This window comes from Parasteatoda tepidariorum, chromosome 9, assembly GCF_043381705.1.
Source record: "Parasteatoda tepidariorum isolate YZ-2023 chromosome 9, CAS_Ptep_4.0, whole genome shotgun sequence".
In the NCBI taxonomy this organism is placed as follows: domain Eukaryota; kingdom Metazoa; phylum Arthropoda; class Arachnida; order Araneae; family Theridiidae; genus Parasteatoda; species Parasteatoda tepidariorum.
The window spans coordinates 75,446,651-75,472,821 of record NC_092212.1 but is presented as its reverse complement, the minus strand read 5'-3'; the positions used below and the strand labels follow the sequence as shown (position 1 = coordinate 75,472,821).

At 41.7% G+C, this 26,171-nt stretch overlaps 1 protein-coding gene across 1 annotated transcript in view; it reads left to right on the top strand.

The window, feature by feature from the left end:
• LOC110283490 (fibroin heavy chain-like) overlaps positions 1-26,171 on the top strand; it is a 53,764-nt gene that overhangs the window by 7,161 nt on the left and 20,432 nt on the right. Inside the window, exons 3-11 of the mRNA XM_071185860.1 lie at positions 1,408-1,470; positions 3,221-14,263; positions 15,760-15,912; positions 18,713-19,402; positions 21,637-21,702; positions 22,632-22,730; positions 23,319-23,396; positions 25,058-25,156; positions 25,995-26,084. Coding sequence (XP_071041961.1) covers positions 1,408-1,470; positions 3,221-14,263; positions 15,760-15,912; positions 18,713-19,402; positions 21,637-21,702; positions 22,632-22,730; positions 23,319-23,396; positions 25,058-25,156; positions 25,995-26,084 — 12,381 coding nt within the window. The remainder of the gene's footprint in view (positions 1-1,407; positions 1,471-3,220; positions 14,264-15,759; positions 15,913-18,712; positions 19,403-21,636; positions 21,703-22,631; positions 22,731-23,318; positions 23,397-25,057; positions 25,157-25,994; positions 26,085-26,171) is intronic.

Sequence of the window (26,171 nt, the reverse complement as noted above, 5' to 3'; positions counted from 1 at the left end):
ATATGGTGCTAGACATTTTGTTTGCTGGAGAAACTTCTTGTAATTTTTTTCATTAATATTCTCCATAAATTTCATTTCGCTTAAGATTTGAATTAGCCACTCACGGTAGTGCTAATAATTTTGCCGTTTCCTCCTATCAGATCTAAGTTGATTTTGATGTATGAGGGGAAGTTAAATCTTGTTGGAAAATTAAATCATTGATGAATGTATGCAGTCTTTTTTTGTGGTCACATTAGCCTAAGTAGACTTAATGATTTCCACTAATTCAGTTTTGTTTGTAGAAGCAACTTCTTGCAGTTCTTTCATTAATATCCTCCATAAATTTCATTTTTACTTAAGATTTGGATTAGCCACTGACGGTAGTACTATAATTTTGCCATTGCTACAGTCAGAGCGGTGTTGATTTTGATATATGAGTTGAAGCTAAATCTTGTTGGAAAATTAAATCGTCGATTGAACGGTTAAAATTATTTTGGTACGATTATAATTTTGAACGATTATAATTTTGCATTGGAAATGGTAAGAAGAAAAAAAAGTTCGAAATAGACGTCATCATAAATTTGAATTCTAATTTCGTCTTCCAAAAACGAGGCTACTTATGACATTTAAACAAGAGCTTGCATGGATGATTGTTATAGGGCTTGCAGAATTGGAAAAAAATATTATTTAGTGATGAAAGTATATGTTCTATGTGTCCTATGGCACTCGAGGTACTCTTGTGTAAGGAATAAAACAGGAATCATTTAAAAAAATGTGCCTTAAACGTTTGGTAAAATTCGCAGTTAGTGTGATATTATGAATGAGATCAAATGTACATTGAAGGGTATGATGTATCTTCAAAGAAAAGGCTTATTCCGATATAAGATAGTTTCGAGCACTGCATGACTCCACCGTCTGAAAACTTTTTTTGGGGATAATTTTACTTTTCAAGAATATTTAACTTTATCATTTAAAAAATCAACTAAGATCTGGCTAGAAGAACTCCAACAGAGCTACAGTGAACAGCTAACTCACCAGATCTTGACCCAATTGAATATTTAAGGGAAATTTAGATTATGTATGTAATTTTGAGAAAAGCAAGTTGATGAAATAAAAAAAAAATTATGAAACAGTAGACAGAAACGAAGGCTAAAAATTTTTGCGAATGTTTAAAAAAAATATCTGTAGTAATTAAAAATTTCCGTTTCTTTATTTATTGTTAATTGAATTAAAGTTACTTTTTGACCTAAAAGATAACTTTTAGTCACTTCTTCTTTGAACAGCCTGAGTACTTGAAAAAAATATGAATTTAATAATAATTGCTGCAATTTCTTTTATATATTCTTTTTTACAATAAAAAAAGTTTTTTTTGTTTTATGTTATTTTGTGAAACCGTCATTATAATTGTTATTTTAATATTATATGCAGGTTGGGTAGGTCCTGGCAAATATGGAACAGGATATGGCACAAGCATGGGTAGTAGTGGACATGGTGTGTAGCATTATTTGAATAACATTTTACATTTTGAAGCACATATTTATATTTTTCATGAATTTTCACAAATTTATTTTTTATCTTTTACAAGTGAAATCAAATGAATAATTAATTCTTTTACTCTAATGTTTAAATTAATTCGCAATAACATGACTATTTTAATTTTGTATTACATCAAATCAAATTTATATTAATTAAAGTTTTTTAATACTATTTTCCTTAATCTGTACTATGTGGCCTCTCATTTTATTTTGATTGTTTGTGATTTATAGCTTAGCATCATATTTTTGAATATTATGTTACACTTACGATAGCAATACTCGCATCCCAGATAAATTCATTTTCAATTTTGATAGCAAAACTCAAAGATTTATTGAAATTATCGCTATTACTTAAGAGCAGCATTTAGCCTTAATACATAGTAATACTACACAATGCGCAAACTAAATTATTAATGAGTACATTAATTTTATCTTTTTAAAATGCTCTGGATTTTTCCAAAATTAAGCAATGCGTGAAATATTGTATATTGTCTAAAGTACACTGAGGAAAATGAAAAAATTATGAATCGAGTGTGTGTGTGTATATATATATATATATATATATAAATGTGCAAATCCATTTCGGGCAAATCCGCGGCTAAAACTATGGGGAAAACAGGCAATTCATGTTTCTTTCTCTTTTCTATTTTATATATTTTTTTCTTTATTTCTTAAATAAATATTTATTTTCTAATATTGTTGATTGTCCACTTCTTTAAATTATCCAGTATAATATTACCTTGCGTACATCCATTTTCAGGTCCATCCTTGGCAACTAACAAATCAAACGCGCTTCAGTAATGCAGCAAGAACGCACTTTAATACAAAACTCCCCTAGTTACGCTTTTAGCACGATTTACGCTTTTGTTTTCATTTTTTGCAATCTGGCAATCTTGCTACGAAAGTATTTGAAATCATTCTTAAGAAATTTTCCGTTCATGTAAGTTCATTTGAATTCGCTTTATAGTTTTCATTTCATGTTCACTTCTGTATTTTCTTTATATTTTATTTTCTGTTTTTACGAAATATTTTTACTTATTGTGCTCTATTTTATTTGTTGAAATTTTTTTGTAAAATTTTGAGTGCTTCTCACATTATTGCATTGATATATTTTGCTTTGGCTATATTGATGCAATGTTAGAAAGCACTCTTTTTTCGCGGATATAATCGTGTGAGCTGATTATATCTTTTAATTTCCAGACTTTTTAAAATTTAAATTTTAAGGTTATAAATTTTTCAAAATTTGAAATTTTTTTTCCAGTTTTTTGTTATTTTATTTTTATTATTATTTTCTTTTCTTCCCCTTTTTGCATTGTTCTGTAAAGTTCCGGTGGCGGATATGGAGTGAGCATTGACTGATACAATGGATAGCAACTTTTTCAAATAGTTTTTTTTTGCACTTAACAAATAAATCTTTTTTAATCATTAAATATGTAAATTTTACGAAAATTAATCAATTACCATTTAAATTTATTTTCCTTTGCATTATTCGAAAAAAGTTAAACATTTCACCTCACAAGTGACATCAAATAATCACAATCGTGTAACACGCAAACAAAGACCCGATAAATGACAATTAATTTGATAGGTGTTAATAAGTTTCGTATCTCATTATTGAATCTAATTATTAATTTAAAATTGTATAAGTATTTTATATAAAATTAAAACGTAGAGCAAACTGTATTTATTTTTAATACTATTTATAGGTTCGTTAGCTGCTGGAGGATTCAGTAAAGCATATGGTGGAGGGTATGGCAGTGTACCTCGTGGGACACATAGCATTGGACCTGGAGGAACGCATGGTGGTGGACCTGGTGGAGCATATGGTGGTGTACCTAATGGAGCTGATGGAGGTGAACCTAGTGGAGCAGATAGCGGGGTATTTGGTGGGGCACATGGCATTGTATCTGGTAGAGCATATGGCGTTGGACTAGGTGGATCATATGGCGATAGACCTGGAGGGTCATATGGTGGTGGACCTGGAAGAGCATACAGCGGTGGACCTCGAGGAACATATGGGAGTGGACCAGGTGGATCATATGGTGGCTTATCTGGTGGAACATATGGTGGTTTATCTGGTGGAGCATATGGTGGTAAGACTGGTAAATCATATGGTGGTGGACCAGGAGGAGCGTATATCCAAGTTTCAGGAAAGATATCTGGTGGAGCATATGGCGCTGTATCTAGAGGCTCATATAGCGGTGGAACATATGGCATTGAATTGGGTGGGCCTGAAGGTGGCAATGTACCTGGTGGACCTGGAGTATCGTATGGTGTTGGACCTGCTGGAGCATATGGTGCTGGACCTGGTGGAGCATACGGCGTTGGACCTGGTGGGCCTGGTATAGGCGGAGTACCTGGTGTACCTGGATTATCATATGGTGGTGGACCTGGGGGGTCATATGGTGCTAGACATGGTGGAGGATATGGTGGTGGACGTAATGGAGGTGGATCAGGTGGAGCATATGGCGGTGGTCCTGCTGGAGCATACGGCAGTGGTCCTGCTGGAGCATACGGCACTGGACTTGCTGGAATATATGGTGGTAAACCTGGTGGAGCGTATGGCACTGCACTGGCGGGAACATATGGTGGAAGATTTGGTGGGACTTTTGGTGGTGTACATGGTGGAGCATCTGGTGGTGGATCTGCCGGAGCATATGGAGCTGGAGCTGGTGGATGGCATGGCGTTGGACCTGGAGGATCTAGAGGATCATATGGTGGTGCATCTATAGGGTCATATAGTGCAGGACCTGTAGGAGCATATGGTGGTGGACCTAATGGAGGTGGACCAGGTGGAGCATATAGCGCTAATCCAGCTGGAGCATACGCCACAGGACTTGCTGGAGAATATGGTGGAGGATTTGGTGGGACTTATGGCGTTGGATCTGGTGGTGGTGGGGTACCTGGTGGGCCAGGAGGAATACATGGCAGTGGATTTGCTGGAGCATATGGCGTTGACTCTGGTGGAGCATACGGCGCTGGACCTGGTGGAGCATACGGCGTTGGACCTGGTGTGCCTGGTGGTAACGGTGTACCTGGTGTACCTGGAAGATCACATGGTGATGGACCTAGTGGAGCATATGGAGGTGGAGCTAGTGGAGTTGGACCTAGAGGGGCATATGCTGGAGGAATTGGTGGAGCATATGGCGGTGGACCTGCTGGATCCTATGGCGCAGGACCAGGTGGTGGAGGTGGAACAATTGGACCTGGAGGGTCATATGGTGGTGGATCTGGTGGAGCATATGGCGGTGGTCGTGCTGATGCATATGGCACGGGACTTGGTGGAACATATGGAGGAGGATTTGGTAGGGCTTTCGGCGTTTTACCTATTGGAGCATATGGCGATGGACATGGTGGTGGCGGTGTACCTGGTGGGCCAGGAGCAATATATGGTGGTGGATCTTCTGGAGCATATGGCGTTGGACCTGGTGGAGCATATGGCGGTGCTCCTGGTGGAGCATATGGAGTTGGACCTAATGGAGGTGGACCAGGAGGAGCATATGGTCATGGTCCTACTAAAGCATACAGCAATGGACTTACTGGAGCATATGGTGGAGGATTTGGTGGGGCGTTTGGCATTTTACCTGGTGGTGGAGCAAATGATGGAGCATATGGTGGTAAACCTAGAGGGTCATATGGTGGTGGAACTAATGGAGTTGGACCTGGAGGAGCACTTGCAGGGGGAATTGGTGGTTCATATGGCGCAAGACCTGATTCAGCATATGGCCGTGGACCAGGAGGAGCATATGGCGGTGGACCTGCTGGAGCCTATGGCTCAGGACCTGGTGGTGCACATGGCGATGGACCTGGAGGAGGAACAATTAGACCTGGAGGGTCATATGGTGGTGGATCTGGTGGAGCATATGGCGGTGGACGTAATGGAGCTATTGGAGATGGACCAGGAGCAGCACATGGCGGTGATCGTGCTGGTGCATATGGCACTGGATTCGCTCGAACATATGGTGGGACTTTTAGCGTTGTATCTGGAGGCTCATATGGCAGTGGAACATATGGCGTTGAATCTGGTGGGTCTGGTACTGGTGGTGTACCTGGCGGACAAGGAGGATCATATGGTGTTGGACCTGGTGGAGCATATGGGGTTGGACCTGGTGGGCCTGGTGGTGGCCGTGTACCTGGTGGACCTGGAGGATCATATGGTGGTGAGCCTGGAGGGTCATATGGTGCTGGACCTGGTGGAGCATATGTTGGTGGACCTAATGGAGGTGGACCAGGTGGAGCATATGGCGGTGGTCCTGCTGGAGCATACGGCACTGGACTTGTTGGAGCATATGGTGGAGGATTTGGAGGGGCTTTTGGCGTTTTACCTGGTGGAGCATATGGTGTTGGACCTGATGGTGGCGGTGTACCTGGTGGGCCAGGAGGAATATATGACGGTGGATCTGCTGGAGCATATGACGTTGGACCTGGTGGAAAATATGGCTTTGGACCTGGTGGAGCATACGGCGTTGGACCAGGTGGGCCTGGTGGTGGCGGTATACCTGCTGGACCTGGAGGATCATATGGTGGTGGACCTGCAGGAGCATATGGAGGTGGACCTAATGGCGCTGGATCTGGTGGGCATGGTGGTGGCGGTATACATGGTGGACCAGGAGGATCATATGGTGGCGGATCCGGTGGAGCATATGGTGGTGGATTTAATGGAGTTGGATCTGGAGCAGCACATTCCGGAGGAATTGGAGGTTCATATGGTGTAAGACCTGATTCAGCATATGGCGATGGATCTGGTGGAGCATATGGAGGTGGACCTGGTGGGTCTGGTGGTGGTGGTGTACTTGGTGGGCCAGGAGGAATATATGGCGGTGGATCTGCGGGAGCATATGATGTTGAACCTGGTGGAGCATATGGCGCCGGACCTGGTGGACCTGGAGGATCATATGGTTTTGGAATTGGAGGGTCATATGGTGGTAGAGCTAATGGAGGAGGACCTGGACCAGCTCCATATCACGCTGGACCTGGAGGGCCTGGTGCTTTCGGGGTACCTGGTGAACCTGGTGGACCTGGAAGATCATACGGTGGAGGACCTGGTGGAGCATATACCGGTGGACTTAAAGGCGCTGGACTTGGTGGAGCATACGGCATTGGACCTGGAGGGCCTGGTGCAGGCGGTGTACCTGGTGGACTTGGAGGATCATATGGTGGTGGACCTGGTGGAGCATATGGTGGTGGAGCTAATGGAGTTCGACCTGGAGAAGCACATGCCGGAGGAATTGGTGGTTCATATGGTGGAGGATTTGGTGGGGCTTTTAGCGTTGTATCTGGAGGCTCATTTGGCAGTGGAACATATGGCGTTGAATCTGGTGGATCTGGTGCTGGCGGTGCACCTGGTGGACCCAGAAGATCATATGGCGCTGGAACAGGTGGAGCATATGGTGGTGGATCTAATGGAGGCGGATCAGGCAGTGTCGGTGTTCCTGGAGGGCCAGGAGGAATATATGGCAGTGGACCTGGTGAAGCACACGGCGTTGGAACTGGTGGGCCTGGTGGTGGCGGTGTACATGGTGGACCAGGAGGATTATATGGTGGAGGAAGTGGCGGACCATATGGAGGTGGACCTAATGGCGCTGGACCTGGTGGAGCATACGGCGTTGGACCTGGTGGAGCATATGGCGCCGGACCTGGAGGATTATATGGTGGTGGACCTGGTGGAGCATATGGTGGTGGAGTTAATGGAGTTGGACCTGGAGGAGCACATGCCGGAGGAATTGGTGGTTCATATGGTGCAAGACCTGATTCAGCGTATGGCGGTGGACCAGGAGGAGCATACGGCGGTGGACCAGGAGGAGCATATGGCGGTGGACCAGGAGGAGCATATGGCGGTGGACCAGGAGGAGCATATGGCGGTGGACCAGGAGGAGCATATGGCGGTGGACCAGCAGGAGCCTATGGTGCAGGACCTGGTGGAGCATACGGCGACGGATCTGGTGGTGGAGGTGGAACAATTGGACCAGGAGGGTCATATGCTGGTGGATCTGGTGGAGCATATGGCGGTGGACCTGGTGGACCTGGAGGATTATATGGTGGTGGACCTGGTGGAGCATATGGAGGTGGACCTAATGGCGATGGTCCTGCTGGAGCATACGGCACTGGACTTGCTGGAATATATGGTGGAGGATTTGGTGGGTCTTTTAGCGTTGTTCCTAATGAAGCACATGGTGGTGGACCTGGTGGAGCATTTGGAAGACTGGGAGGGTCATATGGTGGTGAACCTGGAGGGTCATATGGTGGTGGACATGGAGGGTCATATGGTGGAGGAGCTAATGGAGGTGGACCAGGAGGACTTGGTGGAGCCTATGGCACTGGACCTGGAGGGCCTGGTGCTGGCAGTGTACCTGGTGTACCTGGTGGATCATATGGTGGAGGACCTTTTGGAGCATATGGTGGTGGACCTACTGGAGGTGGACCAGGTGGAACATATGGGGGTGGACCTGGAGGGTCACATGGTGGTGGACCTGGTGGAGCATATGGTGGAAGACCGGGAGGGTCACATGGTGGTGAACCTGGAGGATCATATGGTGGAGGACCTTTCGGAGCATATGGTGGTGGACCAGGTGGAGCATATAGGGGTGGACCTAATGAAGGTGGACCAGGTGGAGCATATGGCAATGGACCTGGTGGTGGTGGTGGTGTTTCTGGTGGGCCAGGAGGATCATATGTTGGTGGAACTAGTGGAGCATATGGCGCCGGACCTGGTGGACCTGGAGGATCATATGGTGGTGGAACCAGTGGAGCATATGGTGGTGGAACTAATGGAGGTGCACCAGGTGGAGCATATGGCGATGGACCTGGTGGTGGCGGTATACCTGGTGTACTTGAAGGATCACTTGGTGGTGGATCTGGTGGTGCATATGGTGGTGGAGCTAATGGAGTTGGACCTGGAGGAGCACATGCCGGAGGAATTGGTGGTTCATATGGTGAAGGATATGGTGGGGCTTTTAGTGTTGTATCTGGAGTCTCATTTGGCAGTAGAACATATGGCGTTGAATCTGGTGGATCTGGTGCTGGCGGTGTACCTGGTGGACCCGGAAGATCATATGGTGCTGGACCAGGTGGAGCATATGGTGGTGGACCTAATGGAGGTGGACCAGGCAGTGGAGGTGTTCCTGGTGGGCCAGGAGGAATATATGGCAGTGGACCTGGTGGTGCATACGGCATTGGAACTGGCGGGCCTGGTGGTATTGGTGTACTTGGTGGACCAGGAAGATCATATGGTGGTGGAAGTGGCGGACCATATGGAGGTGGACCTAATGGGGCTGGACCTGGTGGAGCATACGGCGTTGGACCTGGTGGAGCATATGGCGCCGGACCTGGAGGATTATATGGTGGTGGACCTGGTGGAGCATATGGTGGTGGAGTTAATGGAGTTGGACCTGGAGGAGCACATGCCGGAGGAATTGGTGGTTCATATGGTGCAAGACCTGATTCAGCGTATGGCGGTGGACCAGGAGGAGCATACGGTGGTGGACCAGGAGGAGCATACGGCGGTGGACCAGGAGGAGCATATGGCGGTGGACCTGCTGGAGCCTATGGTTCAGGACCTGGTGGAGCATACGGCGACGGATCTGGTGGTGGAGGTGGAACAATTGGACCAGGAGGGTCATATGCTGGTGGATCTGGTGGAGCATATGGCGGTGGACCTGGTGGACCTGGAGGATTATATGGTGGTGGACCTGGTGGAGCATATGGAGGTGGACCTAATGGCGATGGTCCTGCTGGAGCATACGGCACTGGACTTGCTGGAATATATGGTGGAGGATTTGGTGGGTCTTTTAGCGTTGTTCCTAATGAAGCACATGGTGGTGGACCTGGTGGAGCATTTGGAAGACCGGGAGGGTCATATGGTGGTGAACCTGGAGGGTCATATGGTGGTGGACATGGAGGGTCATATGGTGGAGGAGCTAATGGAGGTGGACCAGGAGGACTTGGTGGAGCCTATGGCACTGGACCTGGAGGGCCTGGTGCTGGCAGTGTACCTGGTGTACCTGGTGGATCATATGGTGGAGGACCTTTTGGAGCATATGGTGGTGGACCTACTGGAGGTGGACCAGGTGGAACATATGGGGGTGGACCTGGAGGGTCACATGGTGGTGGACCTGGTGGAGCATATGGTGGAAGACCGGAAGGGTCATATGGTGGTGAACCTGGAGGATCATATGGTGGAGGACCTTTCGGAGCATATGGTGGTGGACCAGGTGGAGCATATGGGGGTGGACCTAATGAAGGTGGACCAGGTGGAGCATATGGCGATGGACCTGGTGGTGGCAGTGTTTCTGGTGGCCCAGGAGGATCATATGTTGGTGGAACTAGTGGAGCATATGGCGCCGGACCTGGTGGACCTGGAGGATCATATGGTGGTGGATCCAGTGGAGCATATGGAGGTGGACCTAATGGAGGTGCACCAGGTGGAGCATATGGCGATGGACCTGGTGGTGGCGGTATACCTGGTGTACTTGGAGGATCACTTGGTGGTGGACCTGGTGGTGCATATGGTGGTGGAGCTAATGGAGTTGGACCTGGAGGAGCACATGCCGGAGGAATTGGTGGTTCATATGGTGGAGGATATGGTGGGGCTTTTAGCGTTGTATCTGGAGTCTCATTTGGCAGTAGAACCTATGGCGTTGAATCTGGTGGATCTGGCGCTGGTGGTGTACCTGGTGGACCCGGAAGATCATATGGCGCTGGACCAGGTGGAGCATATGGTGGTGAACCTAATGGAGGTGGACCAGGCAGTGGCGGTGTTCCTGGTGGGCCAGGAGGAATATATGGCAGTGGTCCTGGTGGTGCATACGGCTTTGAAACTGGCGGGCCTGGTGGTATTGGTGTACTTGGTGGACCAGGAAGATCATATGGTGGTGGAAGTGGCGGACCATATGGAGGTGGACCTAATGGGGCTGGACCTGGTGGAGCATACGGCGTTGGACCTGGTGGAGCATATGGCGCCGGACTTGGAGGATTATATGGTGGTGGACCTGGTGGAGCATATGGTGGTGGAGTTAATGGAGTTGGACCTGGAGGAGCACATGCCGGAGGAATTGGTGGTTCATATGGCACAAGACCTGATTCAGCGTATGGCGGTGGACCAGGAGGAGCATACGGCGGTGGACCTGGAGGAGCATACGGCGGTGGACTAGGAGGAGCATATGGCGGTGGACCTGCTGGAGCCTATGGTGCAGGACATGGTGGAGCATACGGCGACGGATCTGGTGGTGGAGGTGGAACAATTGGACCAGGAGGGTCATATGCTGGTGGAGCATATGGCGGTGGACCTGGTGGAACTGGAGGATTATATGGTGGTGGACCTGGTGGAGCATATGGAGGTGGACCTAATGGCTATGGTCCTGCTGGAGCATACGGCACTGGACTTGCTGGAATATATGGTGGAGGATTTGGTGGGTCTTTTAGCGTTGTTCCTAATGAAGCACATGGTGGTGGACCTGGTGGAGCATTTGGAAGACCGGGAGGGTCATATGGTGGTGAACCTGGAGGGTCATATGGTGGTGGACATGGAGGGTCATATGGTGGAGGAGCTAATGGAGGTGGACCAGGAGGACTTGGTGGAGCCTATGGCACTGGACCTGGAGGGCCTGGTGCTGGCGGTGTACCTGGTGGACCTGGAGGATCATATGGTGGAGGACCTTCTGGAGCATATGGTGGTGGACCTACTAGAGGTGGACCAGGTGGAACATATGGGGGTGGACCTGGAGGGTCACATGGTGGTGGACCTGGTGGAGCATATGGTGGAAGACCGGAAGGGTCATATGGTGGTGAACCTGGAGGATCATATGGTGGAGGACCTTTCGGAGCATATGGTGGTGGACCAGGTGGAGCATATGGGGGTGGACCTAATGAAGGTGGACCAGGTGGAGCATATGGCGATGGACCTGGTGGTGGCAGTGTTTCTGGTGGCCCAGGAGGATCATATGTTGGTGGAACTAGTGGAGCATATGGCGCCGGACCTGGTGGACCTGGAGGATCATATGGTGGTGGATCCAGTGGAGCATATGGAGGTGGACCTAATGGAGGTGCACCAGGTGGAGCATATGGCGATGGACCTGGCGGTGGCGGTATACCTGGTGTACTTGGAGGATCACTTGGTGGTGGACCTGGTGGTGCATATGGTGGTGGAGCTAATGGAGTTGGACCTGGAGGAGCACATGCCGGAGGAATTGGTGGTTCATATGGTGGAGGATATGGTGGGGCTTTTAGCGTTGTATCTGGAGTCTCATTTGGCAGTAGAACATATGGCGTTGAATCTGGTGGATCTGGTGCTGGCGGTGTACCTGGTGGACCTGGAGGATCGTATGATGGAAGACCTTTTGGAGCATATGGTGGTGGACCTAATGGTGGTGGACCTGGAGGGTCACATAGTGGTGGACCTGGAGGAGCATATGGTGGTAGACCTAATGGAGGTGGACCAGGTAGAGCATATGGCGATGGTCCTGCTGGAGCATACGGCACTAGACTTGTTGAAACATATGGGGGAGGATTTGGTGGGGCTTTTGGCGTTGTTCCTGGTGGAGCATATGGTGGTGGACCTGGAGGGTCATATGGTGGTGGAACTGGAGGGTCATATGGTGGTGGAGCATATGAAGTTGGACCTGGTGGAGCAAATGGCGGTGGTCCTGCTGGAGCATACGGCACTGGACTTGCTGGAACATATGGTGGAGGATTTAGTGGGGCTTTCGGCGTTGTACCTGGCGTTGGATCTGGTGGAACATACGGCGTTGGACCTGGTGGACCTGGTGGTGGCGGTGTACCTGGTGGACCCGGAGGATCATATGGTGCCCGACCTGGTGGAACATATGGCGGTGGTACTGGTGGAGCATATGGTGGTGGACCTAGAGGGCCACATGGTGGTGGACCTAATGGAGCTGGACCTGGAGGAGCACATGGGAAGGGAATTGGAGGCTCTTATGGTGAAAGAACTGATTCCACATATGGCGGTGGACCAGGAAGAGCATATGGCGGTGGACCTGCTGGAGCCTATGGCACTGGACTTGGTGGAGCATACGGCGTTGGACCTGATGGGGGAGGTAGACCTGGAGGATCATATGGTGGAGCTAATGGAGTTGGACCTGGAGGAGCACATGGCAAGGGTATTGGTGGTTCATATGGTGAAAAACCTGATCCAGCATATGGCGGTGGACCAGGAGGAGCATATGGTGGTGGACCTGCCGGAGCCTATGGCACTGGACCTGGCTTTGGACCTGGTGGATTTGGAGGGTCATTTGGTGGTGGACGTAATGGGGCTATTGGAGATGGACCAGGTGGAGCATATGGCGGTGGCACTTCTGGAGCATACGACACTGGACTTGCTGGAACATATGGTGGAGAATTTGGTGGGTCTTTTGGCGTTGTATCTGGTGGAGCATATGGTGGTGGACATGGAGGGTCATATGGTGGAGGAGCTAATGGAGGTGGACCGGGAGGACTTGGTGGAGCCTATGGCACTGGACCTGGAAGGCCTGGTGCTGGCGGTGTACCTGGTGGACCTGTAGGATCATTTGGTGGAGGACCTTTTGGAGCATATGGGGGTGGACCTACTGGCGGAGGACCAGGTGGAACATATGGGGATGGACCTGGAGGGTCACATGGTGGTGGACCTGGAGGGCCATATAATGGTGGACCTGGCAGGTCATATGGGGGAGCTAATAGAATTGGACCTGGAGGAGCACATGGCAGGGGAATTGGTGGTTCATATGGTGAAAGCCCTGGTTCAGCATTTGACGGTGGACAAGGAGGAGCGTATGGCGGTGGACCTGGTGGAGCATATGTTGGTGTACCTGGTGGAGCGTATGAAAGTGGACACGGAACATATGGTGGGGCGTTTGGGGTTGCTTCTGGTGACGCATACAGCCTAGGAACATATGGCGTTGGACCTGGAAGAACACATGGTGGTAGACCTGGTGAAGCATATGGTGGTAGACCTGGTGGAACATATGGTGCTGGATCTGGTGGGGCTTTTGGCGTTGTATCTGATGGCTCATATGGTGTTGGACCAAGTGGAACATACGGTGGTTTACCTGGAGGAATGTATGGTGGTGGATCTGGTGGAATATATGGTACTGGACCAGAGGGAGCATATGACGTTGGTTCTAATGGAGCATATATCGGTGTGCCAGGTGGAGCATATGACGTTGGAGCTTATGGTGATGGAACATTTGGAGCATATGGTGGGGAACCAAGTGGAGCATATGCTGAGGATTCTGGAAGTATATTTTCTGCAGTATCGGAGATTGGAGGAGGATTCGGAGATGGGTATGGAGGAGAATTTGGTGGGGCATATGGCGAGGAAATGGTTGAAGCATATGGGTTTGGACGAGGTGGACCATATAGTGGTGGATTTAGTGGGGCGTATGGTGATGGATCTGGCGGAGGATATGATGGTAGAACTGGTGGATTATATGGTGATGCATCTGGGGACGAATATGGTGGAGGATTCGGAGTTGGATTTGGAGAAGGATATTCTGGCGTATTTGGGGTTGTATCAGGAAGAGGAGAATATGGCGGAGGATTCGGTCCTGTATATGACGGAGGATTCGGTGGAACACATGATGGTAGACCTGGTGGGGCATATGGTGTTGAACCTGGTGGAGCCTTTGATGGATCATATGGCATTGGACCTGATGGAGCATATGACGTTGTTCCTGGTGGAGCATATGACTTTGCACCTGGTGGAGCATATGGTCTTGTACCTGGTGGAGCATATGGTGTCATGTTTGGTGGATATGGTGGGTAGCATCATAGAACTCTTTACAAAAAAGATTATTTTATTTTTATTTCAATAAATATGTAAGCTTTACTAGCGCCATTTAATTTTATTTTCCTGAAATTAATGTAACCAATTTATTCAATACTCTTTAAATTATTTTTCTTCTAGTTTCGCTTATCTCACATGATTGTGAATGATGAAATGAATTCTGACCTCTGTAGTTGTAAGACATGCCCAGCTCCTGCAATCTTTAAACATCCCCAAGAATTTTATTTTACATAATGGTTTGAAAAAATACTATGTAACGCGCTTATGTAAAAAATAATTGCGTTAATTGTTATTTTGCAAAAATCTTGCTTAGATTCCATTTATAACTATATAATTATTACTTACCATTATTTTAAACTAATTTAACAAATAAATAAAATATAGATATTTAGCTCGTGAGACGATCTTATCTTCAGTATTTCCCCGTGTAATGTGACGGACCCTAACAATACAACTGTAAAGAACAGATGAAGTTCAGACTTCAGAATACCTTCAGATGATAAGATCAAGAAATCCAGATGATGAAATTAATAAATTTTCAAAATAAATTTTCAAATACACATTTCTTCTCAACGAATTTGCAGGATCAGGTGAACGTAATGGTAGATTTGGAGCAGAATGTGGTAAAGGATTGAAAGAATCATACGACAGGAGATCTCTTTGAACTTATAAAAACGGATCTGGAGTAGAAGATGGCGATGGATTTGGAGCAGTATGTGGTAAAGGATTGAAAGAATCATACGATAGGGGATCTCTTTGAACTTATAAAAACGGAGCTGGAGTAGGAGATGGATTTGGAGCAGAATGTGGTAAAGGATTGAAAGAATCATACGACGGGGGATCTCTTTGAACTTATAAAAACGGAGCTGGAGTAGGAGATTGCGATGGATTTGGTGGAGAATGTGGCTGTGGATCTGATGCAACATATGGCTCAAGCACTGGCGGATATCGTGGGCAGTGTCTTAGTACTGTTTACAAAAAGAGTGTTGCTTTATTTTTATATCGTGAAACATGCAAATTTTTATTAATTTTAATTTATTTCATTTCATTTTTTTCCATTTCATTATATTTTTTAATTTCCTTTTATTTTCTTGAAATTTATAGAAGTGATTCAATATTATTTAAACTATTTTTATTTTGAATTTTGATTTATTGGAATGATTACGGAGGAGATGGGCGTGGATGTAAGGAATATTGTTTTTAGTATTTCGTCATAATTTCTGTTAACGCTTAGAGAATATGCATCCTCCGATAAAATTTTTTTAATCTCTCAAGTAACGTTAATTAGTCACAATCATTATACACAATGATTTGACGACTGACAAATAGATTATATTTATCATAATGCAATTATAAAAAGTTTTGTAATTTATTTTTGCTACTCGTTTACAAATTAGAATTGTAAATGTGTTTCGTAGAACATTGAAAAGTGGAGAAGCCTGTTTTGACTTTTAATAATGTTTATAGGTTCATTACCTGCCACTGGAGATGGTGGAGGTGCTGGTGGAGCATATGGAGGTGGATATGGTGGAGAGATTGGCGGTACATATGATGGTAGACTTGATGGAGCATATGATGGTGAATCTGGTGGAGCATATGGTGCAAGCATGGGTGAATATGGTTGGTAGCATCATAGAGCTCATTACAAAAAGAGAGAGACTTATTTTAATATCGCTAAATACGAATATTTGATTAATACCATCTAATTTTATTTCCCAGAAATTTATCTAAGCAAGTGATTCAAAATTATTTTAACTATTTTTTCTAATTGATTCACAGGATTGTGAATGATAGAACGGAATCTGATCTTCATAGTGGTTAGGCGTGCCTAGTCCCACAAATTTCAACAATCGCAAGGAATTAAATGTTTACATTAATAGTTTAATGAACTAATAGTTAAATGAACTATGTGAAGCTCTAGTGTAAAGAATACATGATTTGGTTATTTTGTGAATATCCAAAACGAATTTAAATTCTACACTGAAATATATAGATGTTCAATATTATTTTAATTTAAGGTACCTTCAGAGACAAAATCTTTAAAATTTTAATTTAGAAATTTTTAATTTAGATTTATGCATGCATTATACACTAAAACATCGTATGAACGTAAAAAAAATACTAAGAAAAAAGTTTTTAAAAAGTAACATGAGTGGAAAAAAAAGCCCCAAAAAGATCCAAAATTACATGCTTTCATTAAAATTTAATATTCTTGGATTACTCGTGCTTTATAATACTGATGAAAATCAACTTAGACAATAAACTAAGGATTGGATATAATATTTATATTTAGATATTTTACAGCAAAAATTGAAAACTTATTTTGTTATAAGGGCCAAAAATTGGGATTAATTATTTTTATTTTTGCTGTACAACATAAAAATAATAGCTTAATCCACTATTCTATAGTCTATTTCGATATTGTGTGTAGAAAACATTCATACAAAATTTCAAGTAATTTCAAATAATATATTTTTAGATATTTCTTTTAGAATGAAGAAAAATAAACAAAAAAATGAGTTTTGAGAAAAATGTCAAAAAAAAAGACACTGCTATCAATTTATTAACTACCGAAGATGTTTCCTTAAATCATCATGACTTCTGTTCTATTTGACGTTGAAACAAAACTCGAGCTGTATTTGTAAGAGAAAGATTCAAGGTTTATTTTATATAAAATGTAGGAAATTGATATTTTGGTCAAAATCGACTTAAAAATGTTTGTCGGGTACCTTAAATCAAGAAAAATAAATAAATATAGAGTCTTAACACGACAAGCGGCGGACACTCCTCAGCGATTCGCCGTGTTTGAAGACGGACAGTAACAGTGAAGAACATCATTCTAGATAAAGTCATCAATAAATTTTCAAATAAGCCTTTTCACAATCAATATGCTAATTAACTAATAAAATCCATCAATTGCAATAGCATCTATTTAAGTTAGTAAAATATTTTAACAATTTCCAACGAATGGAAGGTTAACAGCTACAGTTCCTTAGGCTTTAATATACTAAACTGCAACCGGAACTTAGATGTTCTTTCGGTTAACACCAACATTTTCTTTTAAGTCCAACAACCAATAGAAGAGTTTTTCTCGTCGAGAAGCATCATATACCCCAAATTATGAAGGATTTTCTCGAAAAGCAATGGATCAGTACCAGTTTAAAGTTTATTTTAAGTATGTAAATGCAGTTTAAAGTTTATTTTAAATATGTAAATCTTGTTTTTTCTCGAACATTGATATTTGGTTATGATCGAATGTGATAACAAATCGAATATAATATTAAGACTGAAAAACTGTAAGTCATTTTTTTTAACATTTACATTTATTTCTAATTGCTATTTTTGCTGTTTTCAACTTCGACAATTGCACCTAAATTATCCGAGAAATATCCAATAAGAGTGAATTGCAAGTTTTCCTTAGTATTTCTGCTTACTAACTCCCTAGCCTTAACTTTGGTAATTTAATTCTGAAGAAATAAATTTTCTGCATGCAAAAGGCATCAATCCATGACTCAAATTGTGTAGAATTTAATTCTCTAACTTGTAACATAACTCTATAATTTAACTTGATTATTTTTTTGATCTATTGTCTGTAACAAATTAGGACTAAATAAAATTGTGACTTTACCACCCAACTGATCTGTAAGTTTTAAAGGAGCTGTTTGACAATTTAAGTGAATTTTAAATTGTTCTAAATAGTAAAAACAGTGCTCTAATTGTTTAATATATTGTTTAATATATTATTTATTTAGAAAAACACTAATTGCATTAACTTATCTCTCAAAATATGCAGATTTTAATTCTCTATCTAGTGGCGTAAGTTTTGTGAAAATGGATAGCCTGGCTGGTGAGGCATTTGGCACATGTCCATGAGGACGTGAGTTTGATCTCCAACGGCTGAAGACCTGTGTACAAAATGGTGACTGGTGCACGCAAACTCCGTGGGGTTATAAAGTCTTCTAAGTTCCCATAACAAATCAATACCTGTGGGGATACTGGATTGGAGACTGATCGTGCTATGGCTCTGGTCAAAATTACGATCTGCGGATGGTTGGATGGTGTGCGTTCCTACTATACCCATTGGAAGATTGGGCTTTAAAAATAGAACCAGATACTTCCCTGTGCTTAGGTGATGTGACATGTACATGGAATTAAAGAATATAACCTGTAGTATTCCTTCCTATTATTTATTAAAGCTATTATCGAATAAAAGTTACTTTCCTCATCACACATGCGACGTAAAATAGTCACTATCATTTTACCCTGAGATTTAATGAATGCCAAATAAATTATATTTGTTATGATGTGATCAATAATAAGTTTCACAGTTTGTTGTTACTAGTATTTGTTTTAAAATTTAAATTATAAATGTGTTTTACGTAACATAACAGCATGTATTTACATTTAATAATGTCTATAGGTTCATTAGGCGATGGAGGATTTGCAGGAATATACGCTGGTGGATCCAGTGGAGCATATCTAGGAGGTTCTGGAGATAGATACGGTGTAGTATCTGGAGGAGAAGGATATGGGGGAGAATTCGGAGGTGGATATGGCGTAGTATTTGGAGGTGGATATGGAGGAGAATACGGCGGAGAACATGGTGAAGCATATGGTGGAGGGCCTGGTGGAACATATAATGGTGAAACTGGTGGATCATATGGCAGTGGACTCGATGGAACATATGGCAATGGACTCGATGGAACATATGGCAGTGGACCTGGTGCATCATATTTCGTTGGACCAGGTGGAATATATGGCGTAATATCCGGAGGTGGATCTCGTGCAATAGGATATGCTGTAGGATCTGAAGGTGGTTATGGTGGAGTCCATGGAGGTGGATTTGAAGGTGGATACGGTGGAGAATACAGTGGAGGATATGGTGGTGGACCTGGTGGAGCATATGGAGGTGAACCTGGAGGAGGATATGGCACAGTATCTGGAGGTGGATACGGCGGAGAATCCAGTGGAGAATATAGAGCAGGATTTGGAGGTTTTGGTGGAAATTTCAAGGGAGGAAATTACAAGGGAGAAAATTACAAGGGAGGAAATGGACAAGGATATCCCAGAGGACTTGTAGGACCATATGGCGCAAATAATGGCCTATATGGTTGGTAGCATGATAGTACTGTTCATAAATAATAAGTTTTTTTTCATTTTTGTATCGTTAATTGTATAAAATTTCCTAATGTAATTCAATTGCGATTTGTTTCTTTTCTTGAAATATATTTAAGCAAATGATTCAATATTACTAAAATTATTTTTACTATTTGGGCTCGAAGAAATTTGAATTAAGTCCACCTGACCCTGAAATACATAGGATTACTTAGAGCTAGAATCCTCCCAAGCCTGAGTTAACATGGGATAAAGATAAAAATTTTGCTACTGTAAAGCAAAGGCACCGGACAGAAGTAGCAGATCATTGTAATTTCTTATAATTTAGAAATTTTACTTTTTTCATAACTGAACGAAACGTTGGGTTTAAAGTAGTGACAAAGCTAATGAAAACCTTATCATGAGTCCGATGCCGAGACATTTTTCTCAGCTAACAACCCCGAGCTAGGGTTGAGTTCGTATCATCTCTACTGCTCTAATTAATTTTTTGTTAAAGGACTCTTCGTACAATTAAGATAGAAAAAAAATTGATCATTCGTGAAAACCCAATCATTCGAAAGTGGAAAGTTTGAGAAGAAGCATCGTTGGATACTTTTTTGCTTACCAAAAAACATTACAGAACATAGAGAAACTAATCATTTCCGATAGCCCAGTTTTAAACTTTGTTGGGCAATTTAAAATTGTTGGATCATTTGCTAATGTGGCCTTTCCCAAACTAATCACAAATAAAATTCTGCCTAAGTATAGGTATGTTTTTTATATATATATATTTTTATAACCGTCGTTAAACAGCCGACCCAATTCTCGGATTTACGACAACTAATGTTCAAATCCGTAGCCTTGTCATTTTGAACCCTATTCAGAAGACAAGGGAACGCCTGGGAACGTATTGGGAGAAATTCACCTTCGTGGAGGACTTTTTGATCGAACTAACCGGCATTTACGTTACATGGAGAGGAATACCACGAGAACCTCCCACGGTTAGCCTGACGGCAAGGGTACTCTAACCCATGATCCGTCTACCACTGAGGATATTTCACGTCAGCACTGTGGTCGGTGTAAGCCAGATGAGGAATTTGTATCGACCAGCCATCGCCGGGATCGAACCCCGGTTCACCTCATTGGAAAGCGAATGCTCTATCTGAGCCATCGCGGCACTAAGTATATGTATGTTGGAGCATCTAGAATTGGATGAATCGTTCCATTACTTACTACCAAATTGAGCAATTTTTTAAAATTTTCTCAACATTTCGCATCAAAAGGTCAGCTGAACTTCCTTCGTAAACTGTAAAATATCTCAGGCAGGGAATAGAAAATAATATAGAGCCAATCGTAAAGCCGATTTTTAAGGCATAACAACGTTTCAGAAGTGACGAGAAATTTCCGTATTATTATATTTTTACTTAATTATAGATCGTAAAATATAAAGAGAAAAGTTTCTACAGAAATGTTACCTCTCTAATTGGAGTATGGTTGGGCATTAGTCTAGCGTGGACATTTTTCTAATCTTCTTGACAGAAGGCAAATGTATGATCCACTGTAAATGGATCCCGTAGAAGGCAATAAAAGGGTCGACTTCTTGGCTTGGTCTGCTGCTGATGAAGGTGTGCGTCCACTAGTAGGAATCTTACATTTTTCGAGATTTTATTCCTTGTGAGAACAGAACTAAACAATATTTATAATTTTATAAATGTTGTTAAACAGCCGACAGAACTTTTAGTTTACAGCTACCAATGTTCAACTTCGATTTCTTGTAATTTTGAACCCAATCCAGATGATCAAGTATTATGAGAAATTTGACTTCGCGGATGACTTTTTTTAATAGAACTAACCCGCATTTGCGTTACTTGGAGAGGAAAACCTCCCACGGTAAGCCTGACGACAAGCAGACTCGGACCCATGATCCATCCACCACTGAGGATAACTTACGTCAGCACTGTGACTCACCTCATTGGCTCTATCCCTTGATTTACCACGACTCAACTAAACAATCTTGTAAGAACTCTTCCCAACCACACATAGTAATTTGAAAGACACTTCCTTCCAGATCAGACCAAGATATTACCAAACCTCCGACTTGCGCTTCATGAGTGGCCATAGTAGGCCACTCATGAAGTGCCTTCACTTTTTGGCAGGGACAAAAAACCTTCCCAGAGTGCCACTGGTGTTAATATTTTGTGAATCCCATTTTTTTCAACCTATATATATTATTTTTTTTAATGTTTATAGTCGTATTTGGAGGCTATAGGGGTAAACATGGAGATAATAGCGCAAGCGGAAAAGGAGGTGGATATGGTATGTATCGTTACTTCTAATACTTTTATTTGTTTATGTTACTTTTTACTAGTAAAAAATATTTATTTTAGTTTTCTTAACATTACTAGATCACCTCAGGCCAACAGTTCCCAATCTGAAGGGTCGCAAAAAAAATTTTTAATCTAAGTTTTCAAAAAATAATATAAATAAATTAAAAAATTAAGAACTAAAACTAAGAGTAATATGCTCAATTTAGAATCATTGAATTGGAATCATTAGGACCATTTTAATAAATTGGGAATCATTGGAATTTTCTGCATTATGTTCAAGTTTGTAATTCTACATAGCGAAATACAAAATTTGAGCGAAATCGGTAGAATAATTACTGAGAAATCAACTTTTAAAAATAGTCGTATTTTTAAAATTTTAATTTCTCTGGAATTTTTCCAATGATTTCGGTCGAATTTTATATCTCGCAATTTAAAATTACTTACTTTAAAATTATGCAATATACCTTACTATACAAAATTTCTCTGTTACTAAATAAAATAATAAACAAGTAAACATTTACTAAAATTTATTTTTTGAACGGAATTATCTTTGGATCAACGAATTCTATAATAGTGTTCCAAAATTTTTGAATTCGTTTAAAAATTCAAGAGATATAAAGAATTTTGGATCCCTCTCCTGAGCAAACTAATTTGACCATATGTCCGAGATTGTGGCCACCCCATATAGTTTGAGGATCCAAAATTCAAATTCGTTCAATAAAAGATATGTTTATTCAGAGAAAGTACGTTTTTGTATCAGATTTTGTAACTTAAATTATCATCTGCTCTTATTAATTATCATATTTTCGATCACCCCCTTGAACCATTAAGATTGAGTCCTAGAACGTGAAGATCATTGGATCAAAAATTATTAACAGTGGTCTATATATTTTTTTGCTCTCTATACAATGTTTTTAGGCATGTCTGGTGCTGGAGGTTACATTGGAGGATATCGCAGTGGACATGGAGAAGCATCTGGTGCAGGTTATGGAGCAAGCAGTGGTCAAAATGGATATGGTATCTATCGTTAAATTACTTTTTCGTTCTACCTCTAAGAATTATATTTCTTTCGATTTCTATGCATTATTACCACCAGATTTATTAGTTGTATGTTATTTTTTAAATTGCAAAATTTCTAAGCTTTTGAATTTCAAAATCATGTATACGTTAGTGCCACCAGTTTATACTAACGATCAAATCAAGAATCAAATTGCATTGCAGAAAAATCTAGATTTCCATTCATAATTATTGCATTTTGGCTTTTAGATCTTATGCATAACTGAAAGATACATACTATTTTTTTCTATGCATTACTACTTCACCTGATCTACTAGTTGCATGTTATTTTAAAATTTCCAAGCTTTTGAATTTCAAAATCATGTATACGTTAGTACAACCAGTTTATACTAACGATCAAATCAAGAATCAAATTGCATTGTAGAAAAATCAAGATATTTCATTCATAATTATTGCATTTTGGCTTTCAGATCTTACACATAAGTGAAAGATACATATTTTTGTAAACATAATAAATTATATATTTTGTGTACATTTAAAAAACAGTTTTCGTTTTTATTTTTGATTATTTTACGTTAATGTTTTCAGACGATGCTGGAGGTTATAGTGGAGAAATTGGAGGTGGATATGGAGGTTATGACGTCACCAATGACGGAGGTGAATATGGTGTGTATCGCTGTATTAATTTTTAACAGAAAGGAAATATTTTTTCTCGTATTCTCAACACGACTAATTCATTTTATGAGACTAGCAGCTCATTCACTTAAAATTTTAAGAATTTGCAAGGTCTCGAGATTAATATCCCATAGGCATAAGTAATACCTAATTTGTAAAAATAAACTAACATTGTACAAGTGGTGAGGATTTTATTCTTAGTAGTAGGCATTTGCGCCGTATGGTACCTACAAGTTAAACACATAATAATTCTGGAAAAAGTTATCGAATGCTAAATGTTTTATTCCATTATAACTTCTGTACATTTTTTACACACTTCAGAATTTTCAAGTTTCTAAATCATATCATTTTTGCATTGCAAACGAAAATGCTACATTAAGTTTAACATCCGAAACTGACGCTGCTGTTTTTTGAGTGTCATGATCCTTACTATTTTTTAATATAGGGAGCAATCTAACTATTCACATTATTTTCACAAATCTCCAATTTTGATTTTTTAAAAATCCTAATTTTTTTTTTGGTTCTGTTCAAAAACGTTCACTGATCCTAAATTAATTTTTGATATGCATGCATTACATGCAGTGATCCGGAATGTCAATTTACCAAATAAAAAAGAAATTTCGACAGATTCAAAACTCCCTCTCTCAATTATAAAATTTGGTTAGGTTATAATCGAACCAATTAAGGAAAAATCCCATTCCAGAATAAAATACTAAATTTAAGTGTATCCAAATTACGAAAAATGGGATGCAGAATCTATTTACCTTCCGGTGAACATAGTGTCGACATCTCTATCGAAGGCCAAAAGTTAAGATGGTAAAAAATATTCAATTTTTATTGGGAGCGGTTAAGAATAGCGCGAAATCCGATATTTGATAAACGTAAATCCCTACTTATATCCATAGTAAGCTAAGTGATAGCGATAGCGTATTTGCGAAAAGTGAAAAGGTAGGTCGGTACTTTATTTACGTCGCACTAGAGCTGCAATATAGGCTTGTGGGGAGAGCAGATATCGACAAAGTCAACCTTCATCTATGAAAAGAATCTTCATAAAATCGAGTTAACATGTTTCATATACCAGTGAATTGGAATTGTATTTTTTGTAGTGGTAGATACGCTACAGTACTCCTTCACCAGAATTATATCTGTGACAGAATTCGATGAACGAATATCACTAGTTGATTTAAAGCTGTTTTGTGAGAAGCCGGGAGAGCTGTAATAAGATCACCGTACTTTTTGAGTGCTGATCATGATAGCTGTATTAAGTTCACGGTTGCTCCTGTGTTGCCATTCGCAGTCGAGTGTATAGGTTGTGTGTAATCGAGACTGAGAAGCGTGAGGAGGACAATGTCGCTGTCACAAGTATCAAGTCAACTGCTCAATGTGGACCATTCATCGAAGTAGGTGTGTTCAAATCGTAGTGGACGTTTCTGCCAAGGTAGGCGTGTTCACATCTCGTCCGGGTCACTAATGTGGGGAGAGTTGTTATGGACCATGTCAACCTTCATCTATGAAAAAGTACCCCTTCATAAAATCGAATTATCATGTGTTATATTCTAGTGAATTGGAATTGTATTTTTGTAGTGGTAGATACGCTACAGACTATTGGTGATGGCAGCAGTGTTAATTCTCTTATGATCATGATGTTTTAGGCATGCCTAGTGATGGAGGATACGGTGGAGGATTTGGCGGAGGAGATGATGAGGTATCCGTTGGAGGATATGACGCAAGCAGCGGCGAATTTGGATATCGTATGTATCGACAGATTACTATTCACCAATATTTATTACCCATATAAGAATATTCATTACCCTTTGGCAGAATGGGTGTTGTTTTGGGTTTGATGGCGTGCCCTCCTTATTTGGACATCATCACACTTATCAACTGTGTTCAAGAGTAATAGTAAACAGTGCGCATGCGTCGTCATTGCATGCGTTGCTATGGCGATCGCTGCTGTTAGAGAATTTTTTGTAGATTCTTTTTTTCACTTTTAATTTTGTTATGCATTAAGTTGTTGAGTTTATTTATTAGAAATGGGACCAGACAGATCCCATAAATAATTTTTGAGTTGTGAATGAAAGAGAATTTCATCATTTAAATCATATTTTTGTTTTTATTGTTTTAATTTTCTAACCTACAGTTCAAGCTGGATCGTTTTCTATACTAATTCTGGTGAATAACACAAATAAAGAGGGTAAAAAAATAAATTGGACAACAACCATTTTGCCAATGCGTAACCTGTGATCGCCTTTCGGTGATCAGAATTCCCCCCCCCCTTATTTTTTCAATATAACTAATTCGCATAGAAAGATTTACTGGACCTATATTAACTGCTTATAGAATTTCCAGAATCTCGAGGAATAAAAGACTATAAACATAAGATTTAATTAATAAGAATCGAATCATATTGCACGAGGGATGCTGATTTTAATCCTAATTGTTCGCATGTTGTGCAAAAAAATGCCCTTGCTTATATTTTTTGAGATTTTAACAAATTAAAAAAATTTTCTTGCAATTGGTGTTTTTTCTGCAAATATTTCTTATGTTCTATCTTTTTCTTAGACAGTTTGAATTATTTGATGTTTTTAGGCAGATCTAGTACTGGAGGATTTGGCGGTAAATATGGAAAAGCATCTGGTGGACATTATGACATAAGTAGAGGAGGCGAAGGTGGACATGGTGTGTATCTTTATATAACATACCATTAAAATGCCTTATCTTTTACTTACCTTTTACTCGACATTACTTTTTAATATATATATATAT